The sequence below is a fragment of the Salmo salar genome, chromosome 20 (genome assembly GCF_965601325.2).
Source record: "Salmo salar chromosome 20, fSalSal1, whole genome shotgun sequence".
In the NCBI taxonomy this organism is placed as follows: domain Eukaryota; kingdom Metazoa; phylum Chordata; class Actinopteri; order Salmoniformes; family Salmonidae; genus Salmo; species Salmo salar.
Window position 1 is genome coordinate 27,378,880 of NC_138310.1, and position 14,874 is coordinate 27,393,753.

A 14,874-nucleotide genomic window follows, 5' to 3' on the forward strand; every position below is an offset into this window, starting at 1 on the left:
GAGGGTATCCCCTAATTCAGGGGTGTCAAACATACGGCTAATTACATTGTGAGAATGACGTTTGAAGCCTCATTGATGTGTGTCTCTATGTCTGTGTGTGTCTGTCAGGCCTGTGATCGTGGAGATCCCACACTTTGCAGCTCTGGGTCGAGGGGACCGGGAGCTGGTGGTTCTGAGGAGTGAGAATGGCTCTGTTTGGAAGGAACACCGCAATCGCTACGGGGACGATGTACTGGAGACTATCCTCAATGGGATGGATGAAGGTAGTAGAATGAGAAGTTCTACTAACTCAGTCAGACCTATTACAGTCCCTGATAATGGCATGCGTGGTGATTATTAGTGCTTTCTTATCGGCACTGTATCAGTATTCCCCAATCTTATTGACCGCTATGTTCTGCCTGTTTATTCCTTTAGATCTGGAGAGCCAAGAGGAGCTTGGGAAGAAGCGTATCCGACGAATCATCTCCACTGACTTCCCCCTCTACTTTGCTGTGGTGTCGCGTGTCCAGCAGGAGAGTGACCTGATTGGCCCAGAGGGGGGTCAACTGACCAGTAAGCTGGTGCCGATGGTCCAGGCTACGTTCCCTGAGACAGCGGTCACCAAGCGAGTCCGTCTGGGCCTGCAGGTGAGATGGGAGGATGAGGATGAGGAGGAAGGAGCAGGAGGAAGACAGTATCGTTAGTGCCTGTCTGTATGACCAATCATGCTATATGCAGGGTTGTGGAGTAACTACATTACAGTTACATGTAATCTGTTTGTTTTTTTACTCTAACCAAACAGTTACTTTACCAGCAAAAATATTGGAATCAGATTACAGATAAAAACATAGATGATTACTTCTTGGATTACTTTTAAATTCAGAAAGGATGTTTGCGAAAATATATTTTGACACCTTTCTGTTTTCTCAATGACATTAATTCAACATTAAAAAAAGGCGCAAGTTTAAGTTTGTTCCACCTGAGCGAGTCTGACCACAAGTCAGAGACCACTATGATGACACACCAAATGCTTTTGATGGATCCTTTGTCTTCTTCTAATGCCTCTTAAAGGGAAAGTGATCCAAAAGTATCGGAAAGTAATGAAGTTACTGAGTTTAGGTAATCCAAAAGTTACATTACTGATTATCATTTTGGACAGGTAACTAGTAACTGTAACAGACTACATTTAGAAAGTAACCTACCCAACCCTAGCTATATGTATACTATATGTATTTGGTTTGATCAGCACATTTTATATACATGGTTTCCTTGCCAAGGAAATTGCCTTTTTCTTTGTTCTACACACAAACAATGAGATTTACTACATACACGTAGTACAGTAGTCACTTAACAGTGGGATTTTTAACCTTCAAAGTTTATATGAGGCTGTTTTGAAAGGGCATCATCTAGTCACCAATGTTTGCAAATGATCACGCCAGTATCCTAAAGCTTAATGCATCATTCACTAATGTGGTTATGTTCTAGAACTATAGTCATGGTTTCATAATGCAGAGGGACCTTGTTACAGTGAATGTTCTTTAGCAGTATGCCTGTTATGATCAGAGTGGAGAGTGGTTTTGATTTGATTTCATTCCAGTGGTGAGTGGTTTTATTGGCCTACATACTGAAGTAGTCTCATATTTTGAGGGAAATATGTGTATGTTATGGTGAACATGGCACCGCATGGACTTCACCATGCATGGACCTTCCATCTCCCCTGCTGCTTTGGAGCATCCGCTGTGCTCCAGTACATGCAGCCTGTAGAGCATAACCCCAGTCCTAGCTTTACGCTAGCAGATACGCTAACCTTGTCAAAGGTTGTACTAAGTGAGACAGTTCACGTGAATGTGTAGCGAGGTTTAGACATTCATTGTCAATGTACACTGAGTGTGCAATTAAGTGATAATGCCCAAGAAGACTGGTGTTTGGTGGATACTAGCACGGGTGTTGTCAGGCCCGAGATAAAGTCGAGGACCAGCAAACCATGCTAATCTATCCTCCAAACATCGGCTTCGAGGGCATTATCACTTTAATACAACGGGTTACCAACATATTAGAATAATGATTTACATATTTTCATAAAACACATTCTTATTAATTTATTAATACATTTCATCCTTCCACAAGATATAGTCCCGACACAAATGTAGGGTTGCTACCCAAGCCGGCTGGTCGTTTGTACTATCAATTCTGTTTGGTTGCCAGAGACGCGACCCAGTCGTTCCGTCTTTTTAATCTCTATCTATGGACGCGACCCAGTCATTCATTCTAAATGTTCTACTGCCATACTGGCTGGCAACATTTTTATCCCTTGCTTGCTAGCTAGCCAACTACGGCTAACTTACAGTCACGTCAAACAGTGCAGCCAGAATAACAACAAAGTAGCTGTATTTGTTTAAACTGTTTTCTAGTGATTTATTTGGATACACCCATAATAATGAGGAGCGATTTTACCTGGCATAGAAAATGTGCTCTCTAGTCAAGACACTGTTGTTCAGAGGAACTAGCCAACAACATAGCTAACACAATCACTTCAAAATTAAGCTGGAAAGACTGCAAACTAGCTGCACTTCTTTTCATTTTACCTGTTTTCTATTGATATTTCTTTGTATATATCCACAAAAATGATGCTGATTCATGATTTCGACTGGCTGAGAAAAGCTGCCTGCCTGTCTGTCTCATCCCGACTTCCGACACGTTCATTACTATGTGACAGCTGGAGATCAAATTTGAATATTGGAAACTTGTGGAATAGACATCGGCTGGAATGCAGTTTTAACCAATCAGCATTCAGGATTAGACCCACCCATTGTATAAAACATTAGGAACACCTTCCTAATATTGAGTTGCACCCTATTTTGCCCTTAGAACCTCAATTTGTTGGAATGTGGACTCTACAAGGTGTCGAAAGCATTCACAGGGATGCTGGCACTTGTTGACTACAATGCTTTCCACAGTTGTGTCACGTTGGATGAATGTCCTTTCGGTGGTGGACCATTCTTTATACACACGAAAACTGTTGAGTGTGACAAACCCAGCAGCGTTGCATTTCTAGAACCGGATCCACACTCAAACCGGTGTGCCTGACTCCTACTACCATACCCCGTTCAAAGGCATTTAAATCTCTTTAAATCTTTTGTCTTTTTGTCTCAATCCATGACTCAATTGTCTCAAGGCTTAAAAATCCTCATTTAACCTGTCTCCTCCCCTTCATCTACACTGATTGAAGTGGATTTAACAAGTGACATCAATAAGGGATCATAGCTTTCACCTGGATTCACCTGGTCAGGCAATGTCATGGAATGACCTTAATGACCTTAGTGATCACTGTTTTACAGCCTGTGTTCGTAATGGCTGCTCAGTGAAACGACCTATCCTGATTTGTCATAGACGCTTGCTAAAAACTAAAATGAGCAAGCCTTCCTTCATGAACTGGCCTCTGTAAAATGGTATAGAATCAGCTTGATCCCCTCTGTCGAAGACGCTTGGACCTTCTTTTTTTGATATTTTCGGTGGTATTGTTAACAAACACGCCCCCATAAAGAAAATTAGAATTAAAAACAGGTTCAGCCCCTTGTTCGAAAGTGATCTTGCAGAGTTACTCCACCTCAAGAATTGCATTTGGTGCTAAAGGAGCACCTTAAACTTGACCCCCAAAAAAACATCTGGGTCAGATGGTTTAGACCCTTTCTTCTTTAAGGATGCTGCCCATATCGTCGCAAAGCCTATCACCAACCTTTTTAACCTGTCTCCTTTCTGGGGAGGTTCTCATTGCTTGGAAGGCAGCCACAGTTCATCCTTTATTTAAAGAGGGAGATCAGGCTGATCCTAACTGTTAAAGGCCTATTTCTATTTTGCCCTGTATATCAAAAAAACTTGTCAATAATCAACTGATTGGCTTTCTTGACAGTATTCTTGATAGTACAGTAGTCTATAGTATTCTCTCAGGTATGCAATCTGGTTTCCGCTCAGGTTATGGATGTGTCACTGCAACCTTAAAGGTCCTCAATGATGTCACCATTGCCCTTGATTCTAAGCAATATTGTGCTGCTATTTTTATTGACTTGGCCAAAGCTTTTGATACGGTAGACCATTCTGTTCTCGTGGGCCGGCTAAGGAGCATTGGTGTCTCTGAGGAGTCTTTGGCTTGGTTTGCTAACTGCCTCTCTCAAAGAGAGCAGTGTATAAAGTCAGAAAATCTGCTGTCTCAGCCAATGCCTGTCACCAAGGGAGTACCCCAAGGCTCAATCCTAGGACACACGCTCTTCTTAATTTGCATCAACAACATAGCTCAGGAAGTAGGAAGCTCTCTTATCCATTTATATGCAGATGATACAGTCTTATACTCAGCTGGCCCCTCCCCTGATTTTGTGTTAAATGCTCTACAATAAAGCTTTCTTAGTGTCCAACATGCTCAAATCAAATCAAAGTTTATTTGTCACGTGCGCCGAATACAACAGGTGTAGACCTTACAGTGAAATGCTTACTTACAGGCTCTAACCAATAGTGCAAAAAATGTATTAGGTGAACAATAGGTAGGTAAAGAAATAAAACAACAGTAAAATGACAGGCTATATACAGTAACCAGGCTATAAAAGTAGCGAGGCTACGCGAGGCTACATACAGACACCGGTTAGTCAGGCTGATTGAGGTAGTATGTACATGTAGATATGGTTAAAGTGACTATGCATATATGATGAACAGAGAGTAGCAGTAGCGTAAAAGAGGGGTTGGCGGGTGGTGGGTGGGACACAATGCAGATAGCCCGGTTAGCCAATGTGTGGGAGCACTGGTTGGTCGGCCCAATTGAGGTAGTATGTACATGAATGTATAGTTAAAGTGACTATGCATATATGATAAACAGAGTAACAGCGGTGTAAAAAGAGGGGTTGGGTGGGGGGCACAGGGACTATGGTGGTCTGCTTGAAACATGTTGGTATTACAGACTCAATCAGGGACATGTTGAAAATGTCAGTGAAGACAGCACATGCCCGGAGCACACGTCTTGGTAATCCGTCTGGCCCCGCAGCCTTGTGTATGTTGACCTGTTTAAAGGTCTTACTCACGTCAGCTACGGAGAGTGTGATCACACAGTCATCTGGAACAGCTGATGCTCTCATGCATGCCTCAGTGTTGCTTGCCTCGAAGCAAGCATAGAAGTGATTTAGCTCGTCTGGTAGGCTCGTGTCACTGGGCAGCTCGTGGCTGTGCTTCCCTTTGTAGTCTGTAATTGTTTGCAAGCCCTGCCACATAAGACGAGCGTCGGAGCAGTATGATTCAATCTTAGCCCTGTATTGACGCTTTGCCTGTTTGACGGTTCGTCGCAGGGCATAGCAGGATTTCTTGTAAGCTTCCGGGTTAGAGTCCCGCACCTTGAAAGCGGCAGCTCTACCCTTTAGCTCAGTGCGAATGTTGCCTGTAATCCATGGCTTCTGGTTGGGGTATGTACGTACAGTCACTGTGGGGATGACGTCCTCGATGCACAAATTGATAAAGCCAGTGACTGATGTGGTGTACTGATGTGGTGCCATCGGAAGAATCCCGGAACATGTTCCAGTCTGTGATAGCAAAACAGTCCTGTAGTTTAGCATCTGCTTCATCTGACCACTTTTTTATAGACTGAGTCACTGGTGCTTCCTGCTTTAATTTTTGCTTGTAAGCAGGAATCAGGAGGATAGAGTTGTGGTCGGATTTACCAAATGGAGGGCGAGGGAGAGCTTTGTACGCGTCTCTGTGTGTGGAGTACAGGTGATCTACAATTTATTTCCCTCTGGTTGCACATTTAACATGTTGATGGAAATTTGGTAGAACTGATTTAAGTTTCCCTGCATTAAAGTCTACTACCACTAGGAGCGCCGCCTCTGGGTGAGTGGTTTCCTGTTTGCTTTTTTCCTTATACAGCTGACTGAGTGTGGTCTTAGTGCCAGGATTTGTCTGTGGTGGTAAATAAACAGCCACGAAAAGTAAAGCTGATAACTCTCTAGGCAAGTTGTGTGGTCTGCAATTTATCACAATATACTATACTTCAGGTGAGCAAAATCTAGAGACTTCCTCAGCTGTTATTTACAAGTATGCACAGACCCCCCCCCCCCCCCCCCCCCCCCCCCCGTCTTACCGGGGTGCGCTTTTCTATCTTGCCGGTGCAGCTTATATCCCGCTAGCGGAATATCCATGTCGTCATTCAGCCACAATTCCGTGAAACATAGGATATTACAGTTTTTGATGTCCAGTTGGTAGGATATTCATGATCGTACCTCGTCTAGTTTATTGTCCAATGACTGCCCGTTGGCGAGTAGTATTGACGGTAACGGCAGCTTTCCCACTCGCCTTTTCCGGGTCGTGACCAGGCATCCGGCTCTTTGTCCTCTGTACCTGCGTCGCTTCCTCTTGCAAATAATGGGGATGTTGGCCCTGTCGGGTGTTTGGAGAATGTCTTGTGCGTCTTGCTTGTAGAATAAAAAATCTTTGTCTAATCCGAGGTGAGTGATCGCTGTCCTGATATCCAGAAGCTCTTTTTTTGCCGTAAGATACGGTTGCAGAAACATTATGTACAAAATAAGTTACAAATAACGCAAAAGCTTTCTCTACTCTTAACCTTGTTCTGAACACCTCCAAAACAAAGGTCATGTGGTTTGGTAAGAAGAATGCCCCTCTTCCCACAGGTGTTATTTCTACCTCTGAGGGTTTAGAGCTTGAGGTAGTCACCTCATACAAGTACTTGGGATTATGGCTAGACGTTGCACTGTCCTTCTCTCAGCACATATCAAAGCTGCAGGCTAAAGTTAAATATAGACTTGGTTACCTCTATTGTAATCGGTCCTCTTTCACCCCAGCTGCCAAACTAACCTTGATTCAGATGACCATCCTACCCATGCTAGATTACAGAGACATAATTTATCGATCAGCAGGTAAGGGTGCTCTCGAGCGGCTAGATGTTCTTTACCATTTGGCCATCAGATTTGCCACCAATGCTCCTTATAGGACACATCACTGCACTCTATACTCCTCTGTAAACTGGTCATCTCTGTATACCTGTCGCAAGACACACTGGTTGATGCTTATTTATTGAACCCTCTTAGGCCTCACTCACCCCTATCTGAGATACCTACTGCAACTCTCATCCTCCACATACAACACCCGTTCTGCCAGTCACATTCTGTTAAAGGTCCCCAAAGGACACACATCACTGGGTCGCTCCTCTTTTCAGTTTGCTGCAGCTAGCGACTGTAACGAGCTGCAACAAACACTCAAACTGGACAGTTTTATCTCAATCTCTTCATTCAAAGACTCAATCATGGACACTCTTACTGACAGTTGTGGCTGCTTTGTATGATGTATTGTTGTCTCTACCTTCTTGACCTTTGTGCTGTTGACTTTGCCCAATAATGTTTGTTCCATGTTTTGTGCTGCTACCATGTTGTGTTGCTACCATGTTGTTGTTATATTGTGTTGCTACCATGCTGTGTTGTCATGTGTTGCTGCCTTGTTATGTTGTTGTCTTAGGTCTCTCTTTATGTAGTGTTGTGTCTCTCTTGTTGTGATGTGTGTTTTGTCCTATATTTATATTGTAATTATTCTTTATTTTTTTTAAATCCCAGGGCCCCGTAAACCCGCAGGAGGCCTTTTGCCTTTTGGTAGGCCGTCATTGTAAATAAGAATTTGTTCTTTACTGACTTGCCTAGTTAAATAAATGTTAAATAAAAATAAAATGGAAAGAGCAGGTGTTCCTAATGTTTTGTACACGCAGTGTAGGTTGTAAATGTTAAAATGTGTTTTATGAACAACACTGATGAATAAAGAAATGCACTGTATCTTTTCAAGTTGTTTGTATGTTTTGGTATGGTATAAAATTTCATTTTATTGACCACAGACTTCTCTTTCTCTTCATCCTTCATTTCTCCCATTTGATTTATTTACCTGTCCATTGTCATCCATTACATCATTACATACCTCATATTATCGCTCTTCTTTTCTCTTCCTATTTCTCTCTACATTGCTATCAATCTGTTTATCTTTTTATCAATCTCTCTTCTCCACACTCATCCACCACATCATCATCCCTCTTTCCACACATCCTCTCCCCTGTAACCTCAGGCCCAACCAGTCCCAGACGAGCTGGTTGCCAAGCTGCTGGGTAACCAGGCAACCTTCAGCCCCGTGGTGACTGTGGAGCCACGACGACGCAAGTTCCACCGGCCCATCGGCCTGTGCATCCCCCTACCCCCCTCCTGGAGAGAGAGCCCCCGGGACTCTGGGGAGGGGGACACCACCAGCCTGCGCCTTCTCTGCAGTGTCATCGGTACGCCAACACTGTCTGTCACACTTTAGCAAGCCTGACTGAGGCCTTATGGTGGACTAATGGCACAGTGAAACTGCATTACTTAAGGAATAGTTTAATGGTGCCCCTTAATAGTGCCATGTGGCACAGATGGTAGAGCATGGCGCTTGCAACAGCAGGGTTGTGGGTTCGATTCCCACGGGGAACCAGTATGGAAAAAAGTATGAAAATGTGTATCCAGTTGCTCTGGATAGGAGTGTCTGCTAAATCACGTAAATGTACAATTTAGAGTAAACTATGAGTTAGACTGCATGAACACCTCATAGAAGGAAATTGATTGAACATAGTGATTCAAGGTCTCTCATCTGTAGGATGGGAAAATTCTGCACAATCCACATTTATGTAGGTCTGCAAGCCAGAGAAGAAGCAATGTCATTACTATACTGAGCAACTGTTAATTATCTTAATTACGATGGGCGAAAAAGTGCTTTGGTGAAGTAAAATCACCTCGCATGAATGAATGAATTGTATTTTCGTGTCAAATCTCCAGTTGGCAACCCATCGCTTACGGGATTAATTGACACATAAACATTACAATGATTCACAGTGATAATTCAGTCAGTGATACTTATTCCGGTGTTCTGCGCAGTGCACACCTCATAAAGGATGAAAAATAAATCTAGACATATTAGTAGATAAGGTTATCCAAGCAATAATAATAACCCTAAAGCAGTAAAAATTAAAACATTCAGATAAATAAATACAGAAAAATGAAACGGAAAGCGTTTATCCTGGTCTGACATAAAGAGAAGATGAGACAGGCCTACACACAATCTATATACATACAGTTGAAGTCAGAAGTTTACATACACCTTAGCCAAATACATTTAAATTCAGTTTTTCACAATTCCTGACATTTAATCCTAGTAAAAATTCCCTGCCTTTGGTCAGTTAGGATTACCACTTTATTTTAAGAATGTGAAATGTCAGAATAATAGTGGAGAGAATGATTTATTTCAGCTTTTCTTTCATCACATTCCCCGTGGGTCAGACATTTACATACACTCAATTAGTATTTGGTAGCATTGCCTTTAAATTGTTTAACTTGGGTCAAACGTTTCGGGTAGCCTTCCACAAGCTTCCCACAATAAGTTGGGTGAATTATGGCCCATTCCTCCTGACAGAGCTGGTGTAACTGAGTCAGGTTTGTAGGCCTCCTTGCTTGCACACGCTTTTTCAGTTCTGCCCACAAATCTTCTATAGGATTGAGGTCAGGGCTTTGTGATGGCCACTCCAATACCTTGACTTTGTTGTCCTTAAGCCATTTTGCCACAACTTTAGAAGTATGCTTGGGGTCATTGTCCATTTGGAGACCCATTTGTGACCAAGCTTTAACTTCCTGACTGATGTCTTGAGATGTTGCTTCAATATATCCACATAATTTTCCTTTCTCGTGATGCCATCTATTTTGTGAAGTGCACCAGTCCCTCCTGCAGCAAAGCACCCCCACAACATGATGCTGCCACCCCCGTGCTTCACGGTTGGGATGGTGTTCTTCGGCTTGCAAGCCTAACCCTTTTCCCTCCAAGCATAACGATGGTCATTATGGCCAAACAGTTCTATTTTTGTTTCATCAGACCAGAGGACATTTCTCCAAAAAGTACGATCTTTGTCCCCATGTGCAGTTGCAAACCGTAGTCTGGCTTTTTTATGGCGGTTTTGGAGCAGTGGCTTCTTCCTTACTGAGCGGCCTTTCAGGATATGTCGATATAGGACTCATTTTACTGTGGATATAGATACTGTTGTACCTGTTTCCTCCAGCATCTTCACAAGGTCCTTTGCTGTTGTTCTGGGATTGATTTGCACCTTTCGCAGCAAAGTACATTCATCTCTAGGGTACAGAATGCGTCTCCTTCCTGAGCAGTATGACGGCTGCGTCGTCCCATGGTGTTAATACTTGCGTACTATTGTTTGTACAGATGAACGTGGTACCTTCAGGCATTTGGAAATTGCTCCCAAGGATGAACCAGACTTGTGGAGGTCTACAAAAAAAATTGAGGTCTTGGCTGATTTCTTTTGATTTTCCCATGATGTCAAGCAAAGAGGCACTGAGTTTGAAGGTAGGCCCTGAAATACATCCACAGGTACACCTCTAATTGACTCAAATGTTGTCAATTAGCCTATCAGATGCTTCTAAAGCCATGACATAATTTTCTGGAATTTTCCAAGCTGTTTAAAGGCACAGTCAACTTAGTGTAGTAAATTTCACTAAAAGTGAAATTCTGTCTGTAAACAATTGTTGGAAAAATTACTTGTGTCATGCACAAAGTAGATGCCCTAACCGACTTGCCAGAACTATAGTTTGTTAACAAGAAATTTGTGGAGTGGTTGAAAAACGAGTTTTAATGACTCCAACCTAAGTATGTAAACTTCCGACTTCAACTGTACGGGCACTTTGCTATATGTCTAGAAAGAAATATTTGTATAATTTAATTATAGGTAATCTTATCTTTCATTCCAGGCTTGATCTGAAAGGACAAAAAAACATTTCAGTTCCTCCTCATCGCTCAGCAACATAATGCCAGGGTGTATCTGGTGGGCTTTCTGGAATAATGAAAAGTGTATAATCGTGGTACAAAAGGGCAATAGAGGATAAAATGAATTTCATTCTCTGTCTCTTCAAGGTCACAGTGGTTAACCTACATAGTCTTTCCTTGTTAAGGTCACACATTTCAGTTGCCCAGGCTCCCCCTATGGAGTGATCCCATTGAAACCTTGCTGGCTATTCTGGCAATTGGCATGCCTGCCATCTCACCACACAGGGTTCCTAGCCCATGTTCCCAGTATAGGCGCAAACTTGTTGTTATGCGGAGTGGAACAGGGGAACCCAAGATCAGACTCAGACGAGGAGACTGGGATGAAGTAACCAAGGTATTTATTGACACACGGGGGAGATGGAGTGCAGGTCAGGGGAAGCTCGGGCGGGTTGGTGGAAACCAGGTGAGGAGGCTGAGGCTGGAGCAAGAGAGTTTGAGACAGGGTGAGCAGGTCCGAAGGGGAATCCAAGGGAGTGGTAGAGTGGGGAATCCAGGACAGAGTAGCAGGATGATGAGACGTGGGACTGGAGACAGGGTCCAGAGTCAGAGCAGGCAGAACTGTAGCGGAGAGGAAAACAGCGTCAGGCAAGGGAAACAGGATAACAGAATCTGAATAGTAACAAACGGCTAGAAACGTAGACTGACTGAGCAGAGATTACAATCTGGCAGCATGGAAGTGGCAGGGCTGAGTATTTGTAGAGGTCTTGATTATGGAACAGGTTGCAGCTGGTGGGGATCTGCTCTGACTCCAGCACACCTGTCTCCGCCCACACAATGACACACACAGAGAGAGGGAGAGGTAGAGAGTACTGGGGGAGTGGTGGCAGGTCAAGGAAACACAGGATGAGAGGTAGAGGGCATTACAGGAGCAGATGTGACACTTGTGAACAAACCTAAACAATGACGTACTGCTCTATTATGGATTTGTTGGTTTTTGAGATACAGTACCTCTTAGGTACAGTACCTCTTAGAACTCCACACTCCTGCTGAATGAGGTTTAGGATGTCAACTTGTGTGTCTAATTTACATGATTGCATGTTTAATATACCTTTTTCTCAACCCAATCTCCAATTTAAACGCCAACCTATTGCGTAACTGCAGTAATAGAATTACGCCAGGGCTTGACGTTTAAAGTACACCAGGTGTTGCCGTATTTTAGCTGTCAGTCAAACTCCTCAAAAGTTAAACTAAAACTTAAGTTTAGGGATTCATTCTGAATGGTGAAGGTTAGCGTTAGGGATAGGGTTAAACTCAAGTTATGTCATTAATTCCGAATGGTTAAGGCTAAGGTTAAGGTTTGGAAAAGGCTTTAAAAAAAGAAATAGTGTCTAGCACTGGGATTAAACACGCAACCTTTGTAGCCGGAGTCTGCCATTTAAATGCCCATCCTCCATCCCCCATCCCTGTCCACAATGCCCTAGCAAGCCGCAAGCCTACTAGCAGGTAATAGGCGCTCATGTTGCCCCTAGTGGAATGTATAGCGTTCACATTTCGCCAGCTCCAAACGTAATATGGTACCTGCAGAATCAGCACCTCCTGGCGTATTCTATAAGAGAATCGGCTGCTTTTTCTCCTCCTTCCTATGTTTTTGTGTAACTGATGTCTCTTCCTTCTCTCCAGGTGGCACAGCCCCAGCTCAGTGGGAGGACATCACTGGTACCACCAAGCTCATATATAGCAAAGACTGTGCCAACTTCACAACCAATGTGTCAGCACGGTAAGTATAGTGTAGCAACTCACTCACTAGCATTCATGTTAATTAGACAAATAAATCCACATCCTGATGAGATCAGTAACTTAAGAGTTGCCATAAGTCCTACACAATGGTGTCTCTTCTCAGGTTCTGGCTGGCTGACTGTCCCAGGACAGCCGAGGCTGTGTCTTTCTCCAACCTCCTGTATCGAGAGCTCTCAGCTGTGCCCTACATGGCCAAGTTTGTGGTGTTTGCCAAGATGAACGAGGTCCGTGAGGGCCGCCTGCGCTGCTACTGCATGACTGATGACAAGATGGACAAAACCCTGGAGCAACACGAGAACTTCAGTGAGGTGGCCCGCAGTCGTGACATCGAGGTCAGTACAGGGAGTCATAATGATGGTTATCATGATTATGACATTGTTTATTAGCTTCAGCTATAGAGGCACTGTAAAGTGAGTGGAGTGAGTGGATCAGTCTGTGTATAACCCTCTCAGGTGATGGAGGGAATGCCGCTGCACCTGGAGTGTTCTGGGAACCTGGTCCCAGTGAGGAAGGCTACCCAGCAGCCTCGCTGTTTTAGCTTCCAGGCCTTCAAAGACAACAGACTCCCCGTCTCAGTCAAGGTGCTTAACCCTCCATCTCTGTGTCTTCATCCCTCTCTCCATTATTCCCTCCCTCTCTGGGACTTCATCCCTCTCTCCATTACTCCCTCCCTCTCTGGAACTTCATCCCTTTCTCCATTACTCCCTCCCTCTCTCGGACTTCATCCCTCTCTCCATTACTCCCTCCCTCTCTGGAACTTCATCCCTCTCTCCATTACTCCCTCCCTCTCTGGGTCTTCATCCCTCACTCTATTACTCCCTCCCTCTCTGGGTCTTCATCCCTCACTCTATTACTCCCTCCCTCTCTCGGTCATCATCCCTCACTCTATTACTCCCTCCCTCTCTGGGTCTTCATCCCTCTCTCCATTACTCCCTCCCTCTCTGGGTCTTCATCCCTCACTCTATTACTCCCTCCCTCTCTGGGTCATCATCCCTCACTCTATTACTCCCTCCCTCTCTGGGTCTTCATCCCTCACTCTATTACTCCCTCCCTCTCTGGGTCTTCATCCCTCTCTCCATTACTCCCTCCCTCTCTGGGTCTTCATCCCTCACTCTATTACTCCCTCCCTCTCTGGGTCATCATCCCTCCCTCTATTACTCCCTCCCTCTCTGGGTATTCATCCCTCTCTCCATTACTCCCTCCCTCCCTCTCTGGGTCTTCATCCCTCACTCTATTACTCCCTCCCTCTCTGGGTCATCATCCCTCACTCTATTACTCCCTCCCTCTCTGGGTCTTCATCCCTCTCTCCATTACTCCCTCCCTCTCTGGGTCTTCATCCCTCTCTCCATTACTCCCTCCCTCTCTGGGTCTTCATCCCTCACTCCATTACTCCCTCCCTCTCTGGGTCTTCATCCCTCACTCCATTACTCCCTCCCTCTCTGGGTCTTCATCCCTCACTCCATTACTCCCTCCCTCTCTGGGTCTCCCTCTCACTCTGAAAATATATCTTGTCTGTTTCTCTCGGTTCTCCTCTCCAAGGTGAGAGACAGTAGCAAGGATCACTCTGGATTCCTGTCCTTCCTACGCAAGTCTACGAAGTACGAAGACAGCCAACATGTGCTGTGCAACCTCAACATTACCATGCCCCCGTGTATCAAGGTAGGCCTCAACAAATAGTTCAAGTATTTGGGGTGCTTTGAAAAGCACTGTACTTTTATTTTAGAATACACACATGCATATTTCATGTTGTGAACTTGTGAGATCTGAGACAAATCTGCTGTGCTGATTTATTCCAGAGGCTTTTGCTTGTATTTGATTGGTAGGCTGCTGGTAGTGAAGACCGGAGGCGAACTCTGACCCCATTAGCCCTGCGAGAGAGATACAGCGCCATGAATGAGCCTGCCATGGGTAAAGGTGCCTGCCATCCCATCCCATCCCTATGATACTCCATACAGACCTCCATTGTCTTCCGACAGGTGGCATCATTCCTACACGACGCTCGACCCTCAATCAGTGCAGACGAGTTAGTCAAGCTACCTGACATAAGACAATGACATACCCCACACCAACACGTTCACATTCCATGTGCCCCTTCATGCAGTAATAATCACAACGGTGCATTAACTTCTCATGTTAAAGTATCAGTTGTGGTCTGGTTTCTGCAGCATCAATGAGTGCCATGGAAAGGACAGAGTTGAAGATGGCTTTGATAGCTGAACAGTTGGGACTGAGCTGGGCTGGTGAGTGAGTGGAATGAGCGTCTGTGTCTTGTGCCTGTGTTGT

At 44.4% G+C, this 14,874-nt stretch overlaps 1 protein-coding gene across 12 annotated transcripts in view; it reads left to right on the forward strand.

Moving 5' to 3' along the window:
• The window catches only part of ank1a (ankyrin 1, erythrocytic a), a 171,610-nt gene that overhangs the window by 133,864 nt on the left and 22,872 nt on the right, over positions 1-14,874 (forward strand). For 10 of the 12 annotated variants that reach the window (XM_082966311.1, XM_082966317.1, XM_082966319.1 and 7 more), the window contains 9 exons: positions 109-263; positions 415-626; positions 8,074-8,278; positions 12,475-12,571; positions 12,695-12,923; positions 13,044-13,172; positions 14,131-14,250; positions 14,415-14,505; positions 14,757-14,831. In XM_082966311.1, the coding sequence (XP_082822437.1) occupies positions 109-263; positions 415-626; positions 8,074-8,278; positions 12,475-12,571; positions 12,695-12,923; positions 13,044-13,172; positions 14,131-14,250; positions 14,415-14,505; positions 14,757-14,831 (1,313 nt within the window). The remainder of the gene's footprint in view (positions 1-108; positions 264-414; positions 627-8,073; positions 8,279-12,474; positions 12,572-12,694; positions 12,924-13,043; positions 13,173-14,130; positions 14,251-14,414; positions 14,506-14,756; positions 14,832-14,874) is intronic. The other 2 variants (XM_082966312.1, XM_082966316.1) reach the window with 1 other exon arrangement.